The sequence below is a fragment of the Corvus cornix genome, chromosome Z, assembly GCF_000738735.6.
Source record: "Corvus cornix cornix isolate S_Up_H32 chromosome Z, ASM73873v5, whole genome shotgun sequence".
NCBI classification, from domain to species: Eukaryota; Metazoa; Chordata; class Aves; order Passeriformes; family Corvidae; genus Corvus; species Corvus cornix.
In genome coordinates, this window is record NC_046357.1 from 918,798 (window position 1) to 935,783 (window position 16,986).

The 16,986-nt window shown below is 50.5% G+C and overlaps 1 protein-coding gene across 4 annotated transcripts in view; it reads left to right on the top strand.

The window, feature by feature from the left end:
- The first annotated feature begins 4,035 nt into the window (after window positions 1-4,035).
- Window positions 4,036-16,986, top strand: part of MYO5B (myosin VB) — a 149,134-nt gene continuing 136,183 nt past the window's right edge. For all 4 annotated transcript variants that reach the window (XM_010395385.4, XM_010395387.4, XM_010395386.4 and 1 more), the window contains exon 1: window positions 4,036-4,110. In XM_010395385.4, the coding sequence (XP_010393687.2) occupies window positions 4,084-4,110 (27 nt within the window). In that variant the 5' untranslated portion in view covers window positions 4,036-4,083. The remainder of the gene's footprint in view (window positions 4,111-16,986) is intronic.

Genomic DNA, 16,986 nt, shown 5'->3' on the forward strand with positions numbered 1-16,986 from the left:
TTCTTGGATTTCATGGATCCAAACAGGGTTTGTCCTATGGATACTGAGGAAGGAAGCTGCCAAGAAGGTGAAACATCGGGCTGGGAGAGGTAGGTTGATTCAGGCTGTCGAGCCTTTACATGGTGCTTTTCAGCAGCCATCTCCAGAGCGACACAGAGGACATACACTGCTCCTCCTGTTTTGCAGGTGGGAAAGGCTATCTCAGATAAAGGAAACAGTTTCATCAGTCCAGAGAGCTGAGGTAGTCATAGTTTTGTGCTCTCACCTCTGAGTCAAATTGGCAGAATGATTAAGAGATTAATTTCCTGGTCTGCCGCAGACTCCTGGAGTAGCCCGTGCAAGCAATGTAGATTTTCCTTTACTATTGTGACCTCTCTGAAAAATGAAGATAATAGCACATTCAGAATGCCAGGATTAATTAAAGCATGTTATTAAAGGCTGTGACATTTGTTGGGTACACCCGATAGGAGAGATAAAAAATACCACATTGGTGAGCTTTGTGAATTTGAGTCATCCAGAACCATAATAAATCTCCTTCTTTAATAAAATAATAACTCAGAAGAGGTGGTCAGAGCTATCAAATATTTATAGAGTGTCTGAGCTCCTGCTCATGGAGGCAAATTTCCTCTGCAGTGAACATGAGGTCTGCACAAGATTAAAAGATCAGACTGGAAGAAGTTTGCCTTCAGCAGGAGTGAATTCCCATGGGATAATGGGCAACTAAACTCTTCTGAGGGAGAACTGCTGGTGGACGAACGTCTTGCTGGGGCTGAACCCTTTGCTGCCAAGAGCTTTGTAGGCTTCAGGTTGGTCCAGAAGAACTGGTGAGGCTGGGTGGGTCAGAACGTCCCTGAGAGGCACCTTCTTGCTGCCCCTCACAGTCAGATGAGCGATGCAGTGAGAATGATTTTCTCTGTCGAGACTGAAGTTTCCTTAATCCTGCTGATTTCCATCTTCTTCCAGCTCCTTGGATGTCCTTGCAGTAAACTGGGAAAATACGGCACCAGGCAGAACGTGCTTCAAAGCGTGGTCGAGCATTTGTCTGCCTCGGGCCAGCGCTCACGTTACACTTCTTACAGGTCACCAGGCAGCAACGAGCCAAACGGATCTGGAATTGTGGCTTGCAGGTGCCAGGAACCTCTGGAGTGTTAGTTGCTGCTCCTGAGTGTGGCATTTCCTGCCCCGGTGAGCAATCCTGCAGGCAAACCATCTATTAAACCCTGAGTACAGGGACACCGCTGGTGAGGAAAGCAGCCTGGCCCAGGGCAGGGTGAGCTTGCCCTGCACCAGGGCTCTGAGCCACGCAGAGACAGAGCCACTGGCATTTAGAAACCTGGCAGTTACAGCCTCTTCACTTAGACACATACCAGAGCTTTGCAAAATATTCTTCCCTGTGTTTTTTAATTAAATTTTTCACCTTGACAGAGGAAGAGCAGAGGTGTGGAGTGTGTGGGTGACTTGCCTTGTGGCAGGGCTGGGAATGCCAGTCCCTGATCACATCATCCCAGACTCACTCCAGGGTTTGAATCCTCAGCATCTCCCAAGGCTTTAAGACTTTCCTACATCCACCCATCTGCTCACATGGGCTTTTATACTGACCCCAGGGCTTTCTGTGGTGATGTTTTTGGCCACATACAAGATGATGATTTCTGGAGTGGTCCCCTGTGCCCTGTGCTGGCTTGGAGTGGTGCCCTGTGACATGGTGCCCCTGCTGTCTGGGGCTGGGCTGCAGAGATTTGGACAGAATCAATTCTATTTGCAGGAATGTTAATTATTCATTGCTTTAACACCTGGAATAATTTATCATTACTTTAACCCAGGTAGGAATATGTGCTGCAGAAACAGCCAGAAACATGCCCAGGGTACAGTGACATTGCCAGTGCCACAGATTGCCCAGATGTAGCACGTGGTGACTTTTGCTTGGCCCAGGAGGAATGAAATCCAGATTCGAGGTCTTTGGGACATCTTTGCATGCAAAAATTCAGGACCTGGGTTTGTACTTAGCAACAGCCAGCTGTGTTCTGATGACATTTAGAGTGGTCAGAATTGATGCTCCTCACTGGCCTGTGCCATCACCTGTCCATCCATCCAGCTGTTCCTGAGTGTCCATTACAACACAGGGACCAGGCCAGGGCCTTAAAACTAACTCCAACCCATCCTGTACTTGCAAAGAATCCACTGTCTCTGCTTAAAGGGGAAGAAACTCTGGTATTTAGTTCATTTTTACCTCAAGATACCTTCCATGTGAATGCAAGAGGGGATACCATAAACTGCTATTTGAGAGCCCGTGCTTGTTAAATTTGATCAACACGAGTTTTGATTCCCAAATGGAAAGAAGCTTCTATCTCCTGGAGGAGACAATTTCAAGCAACTCAGCAGTTAGGATGTACTTCAGGGATTCTGTATGTATTTTGGGGTTTTTAGTTTCCGAGTTTAATTAAAGTTTTAGATTAATGGAGAATCACATGTGACACCAGCTGGTATTTCATGGGAATGGCTGTGCTTTGCCTCTGGGCTATCATTGCTACCCTGGCTTCTCTGAAAGCTTTGCTTCTAATTGCACCAGTGCTCCACGTTTTGTTTCTGCAGTTGATTTAATGAAATGAGAGGAGCAAGTTTTGTTTGCCTGACAAAGCTCTCTTGGAGGCTTTGCAGAGATTACGCTGTCAAATTTTCCCAGGGTAATTTTGAGACACGGTGCAGTTTTTTTCTCCCCTTCCTTCCTCCTTCCCAGACTTCCCCCAGAGCCACCTGCAATTTTTTTGGATTCATCAAGGGTATCAGAGCCAGAAAAGAGAGTTATCTGCAATGCCGGCTGTCCTTTCACCAAGTCAGCACTGCTTCCTGCCAGGCTCTGGGGTGAAAAAGGGAAAATATGACAAAGGGGAGAGTTTTATCCCCCAGGGGACAAGAAGCAGAGCGTGGGATGCCACCAGTGATCACTTTGAGGAAAGGCTGTGCGTGCCCTGTGAGTGGCACAGCCTGAAACCACGGGAGGAGGGATCCCAGTGACAGAGTAAACAGCTGTGACAGAGAACAGGATCCGCTGAGTGTGGTTTCTGCCTGCTCAGTTAATATGCAAAATACCTTGAATTATAAAGAATAGCAGTAGCGGTTAATTAGGACTACTTTGCATTTCATTGTCCTTCTCAGGCTCTAAAAGTGCCGTATAAGCATGAATTGCAGAACAGGGTGCTCCCTTGGAATGGAGGGAAGCAGCATGGCCACAGATTGACAGGCTGGGATCAGTTTGGGGCTGTTGCTGTGGAAGTCGCGATTCGTGCCATCGATGTGGGAGTGACACACAAGCAGTGCCCAGGAGCAGAGGTGTTGGTGGGACCCCAGACTCACCTGCAGGCAGGAGAAGACAGAGAAAAACCTATCCCTGGCACATTCCCTGAGTGGATTTCCAGTGGGTTCATGAGCGCAGTGCTCCTGTCCCGGAACAGGTGTGTCCCGGCAAAGGACACCCCAGTAATGCCGTCCCCCACACCCCAAAGTGTGGGTGAACCCCAGAGGCGGGTGGGGGATGGAAAACCCGAAAACCACCAAGGCGCACCTGCTTGGGGCTTAATTACTCTTCTTCTGTGAGGAAGGAAGATGGATAAAAGGTAAAAAAATCCCCAAACGCAGCACCAACCTACGCTGCCGGGGGACCCTGCCCGGTGGGCGCCGGAGCCGGGCGGGATGCTGAGGACTGCCGGGGAAGCGGCCGGGAAGAAAAAATATTTATTAAAAAGAGCTTTTTTCTTTTTTTGTTTTTTAAAAAAAGAAATAAAAAAGCCGAGGCGAAAGGAACGAAAGAGAGCCGAGCCGAGCCGCCCCATACCTGAGCGGGGCGCGGCGGAGGCGGAGCGGTGCTGCCTCCTCCTCCTCCTCCTCCTCCTCCTCCTCCTTCTCCTCCTCCTCCTCCTCCTCCTCCTTGCTGCTGCTGCTGCTGCTGCTGCTGCCGCTCCCTTCCCGTGCCCGCGCCCGGCCGGCCGCAGCGGGTGTAAAGGTCGGAGTGTCCGTGTGTCCGTGCGGCGGTCGGTCCGGCCGCCCCGCCGCCCCCATGCCCCGCGCTTAGCGCCGCCCGCCCCGGCCATGTCCACCACGCAGCTCTACACCAAGGTGAGCGGGGAGGGGGCGCGGGGCGCTCTGCGGGTGCCTCTCCGTGTTCCTTCTGTCCTGTGGGGGGCTGCTTCCCAGTCCTGGAGGGGCCCCGCAACTTTCCCCGCACCCGCCGGGACGGCGGCCGCAGGTGGGCGGGATGCGGAGGGGGCATCCCCGGCGTCCCCCCGCGGGTCCCGGCCCCCTCCCGGTCCCTCGGCGTTTCACCCACCTGGGTTCTCTGCGATGGAGGGTGAACTTCGCCCGTAGGTCGCGGTAGTGGTGGCGGTGGCCTCGCCCTCCGTGCGCTCCGTCACCTGCGCGGCCAAAACACTCTCAGCCTCCCCGGATCCCCCTGGAATAATTCTTTCCTCCTCTATCCCTAAGCCACGGGGGTGCAGGGGGAGGAAGATGCAGTCCTTAGAATCACAGAATCGCAGAGCGAGTGCCGTAACTCACCGAAACGCTTCCGAGGTGTCCGGTTTCCAGAGTCCTTTCTGTTCCGCAACTCCTGGATGTGATCCCTTGGCAGGGGTGCGATGGGACGCACCCGCTTCCTCATGGCAGCCAGGGAAGGTGACATGGCTGGTGGCCTGGCTGGGCACCGGTCTCCGACGGGCCCGATGCTTCCCAGGGGAAGGTGTGCTCTCAAAAACTAGTCATGGTGGTAACTGGAGACTCAGGTGCTGTTTTTTAAAGCAGAGCCTGAGGTGTGGGCAAGAAAATCACTGTTTCCACTCTGGTTTAATTTTTTTGTTATTTTGTGGCTGTGGGATACTTGGGTATTCCCAGCCCTTGGCCAACCCAGGCTGTGGATGCTTCCCTCCCACACAGTTCGGGGCTTTCTGCCCCTCTTCCCAGAGAGGTTTGTGTCCAGAGAGATCTTTGCCGATTGACTTGTCCCGATGAAAGAGCTCCTCGCAGGCAGCGCAAGATCCCCCTGGCTTGGAGCTCTCTCTGCTGTGGAGAGAGCCCTCTCCCTGCGCTCAGCATCTTCCCGGGGCTGCTCGGGGGTGCTGCGGGCAGCCGGGATCCAGGGAATGTGCTCTGTCAAAGCCATCAATAATGCTGGGCAGGGGCTCATTGCGAGTAGTGCTGGCTTCAGGAAAAGTTTTGCTGCGTAGAGTGTCAGCTTCATGTGTTGTCATAATGAGAATTTTAGTGTTTTAGATTCTTCCTGTGACCGTGCTCAGCTCAGGGAGGTGCTGCCAGATTGGCACCAGGAACCACTTTCTGTCCCTCGGGCTTAACTTTGCTGCAGATTTCTGCTTCTGTAACTCATTTTGCCAACAGCTTTTTTATGTAATGTCGGGGGCTGCCACGTATCTTTTTCTTTGGCTGTCACTATCAAAGGGATGCGGGATGAATGGTGGATCTGGCAGCTCCTCCTTTGAACCTGTGGGGATTGCAGAAGCCCCGCTGGACTGAGCTGGGCTGTCTGTGAGCAGGGTGACCTCCATCCTTCCTGGGAGTGCTTTAAAAACAAAGTTTGGAAAATCTTGCTCCCTTGGAAAATCCAGAGAGGAGCTGAAGTAAAGCTGTGGCTGAAGGGCTCTGATGTGCCGACCACAGCATCTTTTAGGATGAGAGCATGGATGTGATGGCAAGCATCCCTGGGGAGGAGGGAGGTTGGCTCCAGGTGCTGTGTTATCCCTATTTATGGGCTGATTAAATCAACCTGGTTAATTGATTTTTAACTTGATGAGCAGGTAGTTAACCTGTGTTGTCTTTTTTGCATTGCCTCGGTTTATATTCCTGTTGATCTGTCGAACAGGTGTAAGATGCCTCCTGGGGCATTGCTTGGGATCCTGTTGCTGTTTAGGGACTTTCTGATGAGGAAGTGGTGGGAATTTGGTGGCCACCTGTGTGTGTTGTTAACTTTAGGTTTATTTTTAAAAACAGCAAAGTCTCTCGGTGAGAGCAGGTGTTCCAACACTGGCCCTTCTGCTGTTGCCTGTCGGTTCTGCAGGAGCAGTCTAGGGATGCAGCTGGTTTTTTAGGTGGTGGGGCCATGGGCTGGGACCCACATGGGTCATTTGTGCAGCTGAGTCACGGTGAAATTTAGGACTGTCCTGCTGTGCTGTCTGCTGCATGGGGCCTCTGCCAGCTCTGGCCTTTGAAGCAGCAGGAAAAATGTTTCCTGTGACTTTGAGAGTACAAGAAAAAGACCAAAGAAGGCTTAAAAACCGCAACAAACCCAACAGCCTCGAGGTGCTGAGCCTGGCGGTTCCTGAGGTGAAGGGGATGTGTTGTTCTCTGGCCTTTAGGAGGGTCCTGGTGCTCGCCTGCACATCAGCTCTGCGCAGAAGGTGACTGCCCAGTGCAGAGGTGGGGCCTCCTGGATCACCCTGCTGGTGGGGTGGGGGTGAGGCTGTTTGGGGGGTGCAGAGGAAGGGGAGGCAGATGATCTGGCGTCAATACAGCTCACTTGCTGAGAGCCTATTGATCCCACGTGTGCCATTGCATTAGCACAGCCACAACTGTACCTTCCTCTGAGTCATTCCTCCTCCTGCTGGAACCAGGATGAGGGAAAATGCTGGGGAGGCACTTTTGAGCATCCGAGTGGGAATTCTCAGTTCTCCTTCCTGCTGGTTGTGTAGAGAGCCCTTAACTTCCATGTGGTGCTTGCAGAAGGTTTTCTGGGACTTTGTGGGGGTAGAAGGTCCCAGTGGGTCGTTTCTTGGTGCATAAGTTCATCACCATGCTGGTGAATTTGATGTGTTAGACTGGGCATTGGCCTGGGGAGCACTCAGGCAGGAGAGGAATCCATCCTGGGAACACCAGCAGCTGTGAGCTTCTGCTGGAGGCCTTTTCCATGGGATGCCTCACCATGCCCCTTCAGATCAGGGCTGACTGGTGTTTAATAGCCCCCATCAAACAGGATAATTAATAGCTGTGCCTAATTACGAGCATGAGAGTAGTTCCAAAACTGCCTCAACCTCCAAGCATGTAGGATTCCACTTGGGTAAATAGTTGTGGAGAGACCATTCTCTTTACTCCCGGTGCTTTGCCTGAAGGCTCTGGATTATCTGGCTGTGGATTTTATTTTGTGGCACAATCAAATGGGAGTTTAGTGTGTGTCCCAGCAGAAATGGCAGAGGATGCAGAGCTGGTCCTGGAGCTGCTGGCACCAGCCTGTGCAAAAGGAATAGGGCAGGTGGTTGTATCAAGGATTCCAGCCTGCAAAAACCGGGTTCCAGATGGAGAACTAGAGGAACTTTTTCTGATCTGCGCATTGCCCAGCAAACATCTTTCTATGGCTGCTTGGGCTGGCCCTGCTCCTGCCATGTCCTTGATGTACCCTGCTGCAGCACTGCCCAGACAAGCTGGTGGCTGCTGGGCAGGGGAGCTTCTCAAATCCTCTTTACCTGCAGCAGGAGGCAAAGGCAGCTCCCTGTGTGCAGAGTCCTCACCGTCCTCTCCAGACAGAGCCTTCCGAAGGGACCTGTTGCTGCTGCAGCTGAAGCACAGCCCAGGTGGCTGCAGTGCCACCCCCGAGAGCCTGTGCAGGTGCCAGCAGGACCCTGCCATGGGATAACTGAGCCTGTGCAGGTGCCAGCAGGACCCTGCCATGGGATAACGGGATGCTCTGTGCCCCGGGCTGGGCGCTGGGCAGGAGGGGTGGACGAGGACATTGCTCACGCTCACTCCAGTAGCCAGGGTTGATTTGCAGCACTAAACCAGAAATTAGAGTTGTTTGCATGGCTGGCCTTTGTTGTGTTGTAAGGTGAAGCTCTTCGTATGACAAAAGCAACTGTAATTGCTTTGGCTTCTGATGTTCTGCTCTCTTAAAGGTACTTCTTAAAATATGTTAATTGTCCTTTTAAGTATAGCCTCTGAACCTCATGCAAAACAGTGCTTCTGCCAGGCTAGGGAATAAGCTGGTTCTGTCTGCTGCTGGGCTGTTGTGTAGCTCGAGATACGCTCTTCAGAAGGTTTGCAAGCTCTGGGTAAATAAGAAGCCAGGGTATTTATTTTTCATATTATTTTTTTTCCTCCCATTGTGCAAAGTGGCTGCTATTTGCCAAGTATTTTCTTACAGACGATGGAACTTAATGCATTTTAAAAATCCTCTTCTAATGGCTGGTGTTGGGTATAGAAAACTCTCTGGTTTTCACTTAAAGTTGTATTAAATGAAATAGCTGGAATGAATTGGTGGTTTCTGACCCTGGGGAGAAACTTTTCAGAAGCGCATAAATGCTGCCAGTGTGATCACACACTGATTGAGTCAACGAATTGGCATAAACCTTCTGGCATAAAACCTTCTGAAAATTATTTATCCTGAAAGGCTTGGGGAGGGTTCATCCTTAGTGTGTGCCCGTGTGCTGGTTTGGGGCTGAGGAGCAGCTGGGAAGGAGAGAGAAGATTTTCTGTGGATTGTGTAGAACAAATTTCTGGGAATAAGTGTTGGGGACAGGGTGTGTTTGGGGTTCAGTCTCAGGACATCCACGGGATGCTGCAGAGCTCCTGAACTCCTGCTGCTCCCGCCATTGCAGCTCCTGTTAGGAAAAGCAGGTTAGAGCTGAAGGTTTTTGCATTTTTTTCTTCTTTATTTTAAATTATGAGAATATGTCTGGGTCATGCCACAAAGGGCAGGGACATCTTGGAGGCCACACTGGGGTTTTTGTTTAAGGATGGGGCCGTCTTGCTGAAGGAGCCAGGTCCATCGGCATCCCCGGGCTCCTCCTGATCCTGCCTCATTATGAGCTGCAGTGGCAGAGAGAAAATCATTGAAATGTAAACTCTGATTGCTTCAGCCAGCTCTCTGCAGCTGAGGACCGTGCCAAGGGCACGGCCAGCACCGCGGCCGCGCGGGGCCCCCTCGGCTTCCCCGTGGTGGCACGGATGAGAGGAAGGCAGAACCACGCGTGGGTCTTAAATATCCTTGAGTCCACTGGGTCTGGGCCTTGAGTAGATCCAAGGGAGGTGAGAGATTGTGGCGTGGGGGGGCATTTCTTTCCCTCGATGGGCTGGGTAAGGCTCTCCTGGCACCATGTGGGAGCACGTCCCACCGCAGGGCATGCTGCTCCAGGGGCTTTGTGCTGCAAAAATAACCCAGTTTTCTTTTCTGTTTGTGCAATTTTTCATCTCAGTTGTGCATTTAATAGCCCCTGTGCTTGGGTCAGACGAGAGCCACTGAGCCAAGGAACACGGAGCTCAGTGCAGGTGCTGGGGCACAGCCCCAAGAATGATTCCAGCAGGGTTAATTAGCCATATCCCAGCTGTATGTCCTCTTGCTGCTTGGGATTAATCAGCTTGCTCTTTTAAAAATCTATTTTTGAGAATTCCTGGCCTGATTCTGCTCCAAGGGTGTGAAACTGTGGTGTGGCGATCCCAGTGCACGCAAGCCCAAGCTGCAGGGATTTGCTGGGTTAACTCCAGGGCGAAGGATGGGAACAGCAGTGGGTCTGTGTGCTGTGCTGGTTCTTATGGGATTGGGTGGGATGAGTCGTTCCTGCCCTTTCCTGCCCTGAGGAAGGAGTTTATCTGAGGTTATTTGTTACAGGCAGCCTGGCTGCTGTTGAGGAATGTATTTACAGGGGAGGATTTTTGCTTTGTTGTTCTTTCTTGCTGCCAATTACCAGGCAAATAGAAAATAAAGACCCCGAATGTGAACTCATGCATCTCTTCTGATGACCGAGAAAGAGGTCTATGTATGTTTGTGACTGTATTTTTATACATATATGTATGTAATGTTTAAACTTTTCAGTTTGCTGTGATGCAGTGCAGTTCTAGATGTGCTGGACTTTTAATTTACACGCCAATTAATCTGAAGCCTTGCCCAAAACAGGGGTAATGTACCCTTACTGCGATAGTTGTCCTTCAGGGAACCCACAGGAGTAGCCCCACTTGGGCATGAAAGTGGACTTTGGACCTTCCAAGTTAGCCATGGGTGTAATAAATACCAGGTAATGCAGGTGAAACCCTGAGCTGGGTGTTTTTGTGCCTGGTCTTTGACCCTTCCTGCACACAGAAGCGTTTTGTGGTGGTTAAAGGAACATCAGGGTGAACTACAGTCCAGGTCAGGAAAATGACTGCTGTTATTGCAGCGAAACCTCAAGCTGTGGCAGACGCCTGAAACGTTTGCAGAACACTTTAGGGAAGAATTTGCTACTTATCAAAACTGAGAAAGGTTCCCTGTGAGCTTTCTGTGTCTCGAGTTGGTTGTAAAGCAGTTACCCTTGTACTCCTCTGGCCTGCTCTAAGACATGTCTTGTGGGGCTGGGTTGGGTTTTGGCTTAGCCTGAGCCTTCAGGTGTGAACAGGGACCTGTCCAGAGATGGTGGCAGGGCTAGGAAGGACCAGGCTTGGTGGGTGATGGGCTTCACGTGGCTTTCCTCGTGTGAACACTCTTTAATGTGTTGTCTGGGTCATGGTAAGCTCATCAATTCCACTAGTGAGGCTTTTGAGGGTTTGGTACTTCTGCTCTTTGCCTTTCCTGTGGTATCCAGAGGGTTTGGAGAAGAGCACCCCAACAGGAAGTCTTCTCCAGCTGACTGAAACCTGGGAGTCATGGGAATGAGTTAAACCTGTCCAAGTACGGACTACAGGACTACAGGAACTGTAAGCAACAGGTCTATAAACCCTTACTGTGAGCAGTGTAAGCCCTTAGTTCAGGTGATGCCTCCCAGACCGTGGCAGAGTGCAGGGTGGTGGGATGGTGGCGCAGCTCCTCCAGCAGTGTGTGTTCCTGGCCTGCTGTGCCACCATCCTTTGCCATTTTTAACCAAACCCCATCTGATTTTTTTGTTTGGATTTCATTATTAATTTCCTCGTCCCCGAGCGGTTTTTTTGTAGTGCTGACTTTTAGTCTCCCGTGTTTGTCCCTAGGCAGCCAGTGGTGCTTCAGACCCTGCTCTGGCAATTCCAGCGGATCAACCGCAGCCCTGTGTAACCCCTCTTGCTGCCTTCCCCGGCTCTGTGTGGGGCGGGGCAGGTTGTAGGATGCCCTGTTCCTGCCCTCCTTAATGCCCGCACCTCCCTCTCTTCATGTTCCCACACAGGCACTGGTGGTGGCACCAGTGGGGTGATTTTGCCTTCTCTGGGTGCTCCAGGTGTTTGGTGCTTCCATGGATCCTCACCAGGAGATGCATGCTGTCATGGAATCCCAGAATGGTTTGGGTTGGAAGGGACTTTAAGGATCATCCAGTGCCACCCCCTGCCATAGGCAGGGACACCTTCTGCTGTCCCAGGCTGCTCCAAGCCCCGTCCAACCTGTCTTTGGACACTTCCAGGGATGGGGCAGCCACAGCAGCTCTGGGGAACCTATGCTTCTGGGAAACCTGTGTCCACCCTGACTTTTGGATATTCCTCTTGGCTCTCACCCACAAGCCTCTGTTTGCCACGTCCATCTTAGCTGTTCCTTGAGAACGTCCTCTCCACATCTGGGGTTGACCAACCCTTTCAGACCACAACCAGTTCCCACCCTGCTGGACCACGGGCAGTCCATGAAGGGATGAGTTTCCCTTGGTGGCTCCACGCCCGGTGGAGCACTTACACCCAGCTAATGCAAACCTTCACCCTTCCCGTGAGTCACTGCCCAGGCTCTCTCCTGGAAGTGTCAGGACGTGTGAGGTGCTGCTAGGATGTGCTAACCACCACTTACAGGGCTGCTGGGAGCAGGATGTGTTGTGGGTGAATCATGGCCACTACTTATCACAATAGCATGTTACACCTCAGGGATGTGGCCCAGCCCGTCACTGCTCTTCAAAGAGAAAAAGGACCCTTAACGTGTTTAAATATGGCTTTTTAAAAATCATGGGAATGTCCGGTTTCTTCTGAAAGCCCCACAGAGATGATTTCAGGTGGCTCAGGCAAACCTCCAGCTGCCAGAGCAGGCTGGATGTGAGCAAGCACCTGGGGCTGCTGACGTGTATTAGCAAATGAGCATTGAAAAGGGCTTTAAAATAAAATAGAAATAAAAAATATCTGATCCCTGTGCCTGCTGAGAAACTGGTCCTTGGTGCTGCACCCCAGCTGAGCACGGCTGGTGTAAGCATATCTCAAGGCAGCCAGTGGATGCCAAGATGCTGAGATGATAGAAGTTGTAATTTTCAATCTCATTAAGCTGAGTAACTCCTTGTGGATTTATGCTGCTTAATTACTGTGAGCTCTGGGAAGCTGGGTGCTGTGGGTGTTGCTGTTCTTTGGGCAGAGAGTTGGTGCCCAGTGAGTGCCCTGGGCATGGCGTGGGACTCGTTCAGGGACGCTCAGTCTCCCGGAGGGGTGGGCATGGAGAGCTGGAGGTGGCTTTCATGTGGCAGCACTGGACTGCTGTGGTCTTGGATTGGTCCCACATCTCCTGGTAGGACCATGTGTCCCATTTTGGAGGAGGGGGTTCTGCTCCAGAGCCACACAGTCCTGGGTGGGAGGTGGATGTGGGAATACTGGTGTGGCTCTTGCCAGCCTTTCCCACAGTGGTGGAGTGCCTGTTTGTTGCTTAGCTGATGCCTCTTTCACCACCATGTCCAGAGGTAAATGTGATGAAAGAAACTGAAGACAAAGAGCCGCTTATCCAGAGCTTGGTCGGTATCTCATGTTTTTGTGCTGTCCCTTTGCTTTCCTGTGTCACTTGGCCTTGGAAGAAATCAATTCTCTGCTGGTTTAGACTGTGAACACCTGCACTATCATCTTGTAAATAATGATACCAATAAAGCATGTTTTAGCTGAAGCAAGACCTTCAACACTGCGAAAAAGCTCTTAGGGAAGGCAGGTCTGTGTGAGGTGTGAACATCTCACCTGTGGGCTGGTGTAGAGCTGCCCTCAGGGGTACTACAGGACCTCCCCAGCTCCTCTGAACTGGGGCTTTCTCCCCATGTCTTTCAGGGAACAGAGGTCCCAGGGTGATGGACCTGTCCTTGGCTCTTCTGCAGCACCTGTTTTGTAGCCCTGGGCAGCACAAAGACACTGGCCAGAGATAAGCAGCTCATATCTTGCTCCTGTAAACCCTAGAAGTACCAGGTTTGAAATCTGTTGCTCCCCTTTCCTTCTGCTTGTTTTCCTCTTTCCTTTCCAAAGCCTTTGTTTTTGTTTGAATCCTGCCCCAGCAAGGAGACAAGCTGTTCCTCCCCGTGCAGAGGAGCTGGTACTTTGTCTGCCCTGTCGCGGGGGAGGGAGGCAGAGCTCTTAAATAAAACACTTCATTTAAGAACAAACAACAGGGAAGGAGAAAAATCGAGGTGTCTTAAGCGCGCAGGTCTCAACTCTATAAAACCCTGGTGCTGAGGGTTAAAGGGCTGATGCTTTGGGTGCAGCCGGTGGCAGGGACGGCTGCGGAATTCAGCCCCGGGGCAGGTGCTGCTGCCCGGCCCCTGCTCGTCAGAGCTGCTTTGAAGCCTCGTGTGCTCTTGCCATGCCAAAATAAACTCGGAGTCGAGGCTGTCAGAGCCAATCTTCGTCTCTCTGCACTTTGCCCTCCCCGCTGCTGTTCCGGTGAGGCACGGCTGTGCTCGCACCCCTGGGTTTCGGAGAGCCCTCCCAAGCCTGGGGACCGACCCCGTGCTTGCCAGGTGGGGCACGAGAAGTGCGAGCTGCTTTGAGCAACCCGAGCCTCCCATTTACTTGACCATCAGGGTGGGCCCGAATCATCCTTAGTGGTAAAACCTACTTGAATTTCCCTTTCAGCACCCAACACTCTGTGCTGGAAGAGGTGGGGATGGCTGAGACTGCTCCGGGCTGGGGACTCGCATTCCCCAAAAGCAAGCTGCAAGCAGGCTTTTCCTCCCCAAGCACTACTCTACCCAAAACAGGGGTTTGCATCCCAAAGTCCACCACCAGGCATTTAAAGCAGTGTTCTCACCCAAATGCAACCTTCCCTGGGGCTCCTCTTTTTTCTTTTTTTAATATGGATTTCTGCAACACACACTTTGTAGCTTTGGATAAAAAGTCAGTTCTCAGAAACAGAATATTCTGTTTGTCAATGCCAAAAGGTCTGTAGTCTCTCTCCCTCTCCCTCTTTTTAAAATATTATTTTAATTCATTACTTTGTTTTTTGACTGAAGAAGGTGCTGTCTCCTGCCAGCCTTTGCTCTGGTACAAAGTTTCAGCACTGGGAGGTGACGTGAGGTAAATCAGCAGAATGCAAACCCTGCTGTTACTGACTAAACTTTGCCCGGATCTCACCTAATCACCAACCTGGCACGTATTTAAGAGCTCCAGCTCTTCTCCTGTGAGGAGAGAGCTCAGCCCCAGCTCAGCACTGGAGCAGCCCTTGTCCCAGCTGAGCATCCTTCCAGGGTCCTGGCATCCTTCTGCTTCAAAGGGTGATATTTTTTAACCCTTTGGATATAACTCGTGCCTGAGCTGATTGCTTGCTGTTACATCCCAGGTTTTAAATGGTATTTTCTTTTTTTTGGGTAGCAGGTTTACTGCTTTTTCGTCCTATTCTTTTTAGTCTTGATATGACTCTGCTTTACTTTTTCAGTCATTTGAGAGGTATTACCCACATTTAGGCTGTCATTAACCCCCAGCAGGATGGTTTTCTGTGTCGCTGTGTGAAGAGCAGGCTGGATGTTGTGGCTGATAGAAAATCTTCCTTGTGCAGAATGGTTTTAACTATGGGACCACTCAGCTCGTAACTGGTGAGGTTTCATCCTCCTAGCACCTCTGAAGGCAGTTTCTTGTCTCTCCACTTTCAGTACTAATGGCTGAACGTTTCCAAAGGAAAAACCTTCCAACAAAACGATTTAATTTTCCTGGGTAATATTTTGGGCACAATCTGTTGGCGACTCTTTTATCTGCCGTGCCATCTCTCGGCTTATAACCCTCTTTGATGTGGCTCATTCAGGGGAAAAATGGCATTACACACTACCTCAATCATTCAGATGTCAGAGAGGATATTGCATTTGACTAATCGGGGGAAATTTGGGAAGATTTAGTAATGCCAGGAGACATGACCCACTTCCAGTTAAACGCTTTTCAGACAATAGAGGTTGTGCTAAGTGGTGGGGGAGGGAGAAACACTCACAGAGTAGAAAAAACCAGCAGTTATTTATAATTTTAAATTTTGTTGTGCTGACCCTTTCCTGGGTTCAGGATGGGTTTGCTTTCTTTTTCTGTTTCCTTTTTTTTTTTTTTTTTTTTTTTGATACAAAGAGAATACTGGTATTAACTGGTTCAGCAGATGTATGTTATCTGGAGATGACCATCCCTGTGCTGTGGGTACCTGTCATTTTTGGGTGATGGATGTTGGGATGTGGCTGAGGGTGTTGGGAGCTGTGGTCCAGTGTGGTTGGCTCTGGTCCAGCTGTGGGTGACCAGTGGTGGCCGGGGATGAGGAGCATGGTATGGGAATTGATTTTGACTATCCCAGGTCAGGAGGGTGTCCACCTGATGACGTGCATCTTAAGTACATAAAGACAGAAGAGTATTAGTCCACAAAGCCAGATTTTGGTGTTTTCTTCGGGCTCCAAACCTTCTGTGTTGCTCATTCCTGGTCCTGGGAGCGTCTGGCCAAAACCAAACAGAAACTGCAGAGGTGTAGCTCTGTGATGTTGTAGAACTGTGAGAAAGCCAAACCTAAGTTGGTAGTATATAAACTTTTTCTTCAAAGGCAACAAAAGAGAACATTCTTTTCAGAGGTAACTCTATAATTTCCAGCGCTGCAAGTTCTGTCAAGCAGCTTGTGGCTGTTCCTTTGTGCAAGGTTTTATCTTTGCAGCCATGTGAGCTGAGCAAAAACAACTTACTCTACTTAAAGCTTATTAAACCCCTTATTAAAAATAGTTCTGTAATCCTTCTGGAGTGTAGCAACAACACTTCTGTCTCAATTTGTAGCTAAACTCACATTATAGCGATTCGCAAGACGCTGCTGAGGTGCAGGCACACAATATTGCAAGATCCTGGTGTGAATGTCTGACACGATGGAGCAATGCCAGAGCCCACCTGAAAGTGGGAAGATGAGCTATGCTGCATGGGCAGCGTTTTGGGGCAAAAAAATCCACCCTAGGGCCATGCTGGAGCTGCTTCTGGTTTCTGGAAGGAGGTCCAAATCTTCGACATTTTGGTGTTATTTTCGCAAACAGGCTTTTGTGTGATCATTCAGGTGCAGGTGTTTTTTAAAGCTCTGCTTTTGCCTGCAGCCAGGACTCCACTGCTGTCCTTCCACAGTATAAATCCACTCTTGTTTTCCAAATGCTGTTCTTTGAAGAGCCACATTATAATATAACTTGATGCTTAGCAATAAGCTTCAGGTATCTTTACTGAGCAAGTTAGCGCCTTCCTCGGGTTAAAATCTTGTTTCTTGTGCCTTTAACCTTCAAAGCCAGTAGACTGACATTTTTTGGATGCATCCCTGTTGATGAATGCTGCTTTTACGTGCAGTTACAGGGATCGCTGGATGAGACCTAGCCCGGACGCTTGTCTAGATAAATTAATTTCCTTTGCACACACCTCTGGGTGTCTGGGTTGGTCACTGGGGGCTCTGAACTCTGAGCAGTCCCAGTGTCCCATGAGTGACTCAAGAGGAACTTCTGAAGCTTTAGCAGTGGGTGTTGGAGCCCTGGCTGGAGCTGTGCTGATGCCCAGGGCTGGTGTGGTGTTTGGGTGGCTCTGGAGCAATGGGCAGCTTGGGCTGGGCAGCAAGGTTGTCTCCCTGGTGCCTCCCTGCTCACTCTTACCTGTCTGGGAAGCAGCTGGAAAGCTGGGAACAGCTAAAATGTAGCTGGGATCTGGACAAACCTGTCCTGGTGTGAGGCTAAACTTCAATATAGTTAATTTGTCTGGAAAGGGAAAAGGCTGCTTTGGAAGGACTTGGCTTCACTCCTCCTGCTCACACAAAACAAATGTAATTTTTCAAGTCAGGGCAGAGCAAATAAGTGCAGATCTGAACTAGGGCTCATATTTTGAAAGCTGAAGAGCTTTTGAAACACCCCAGCAGATGGAAGAGGCCCTGGCTGC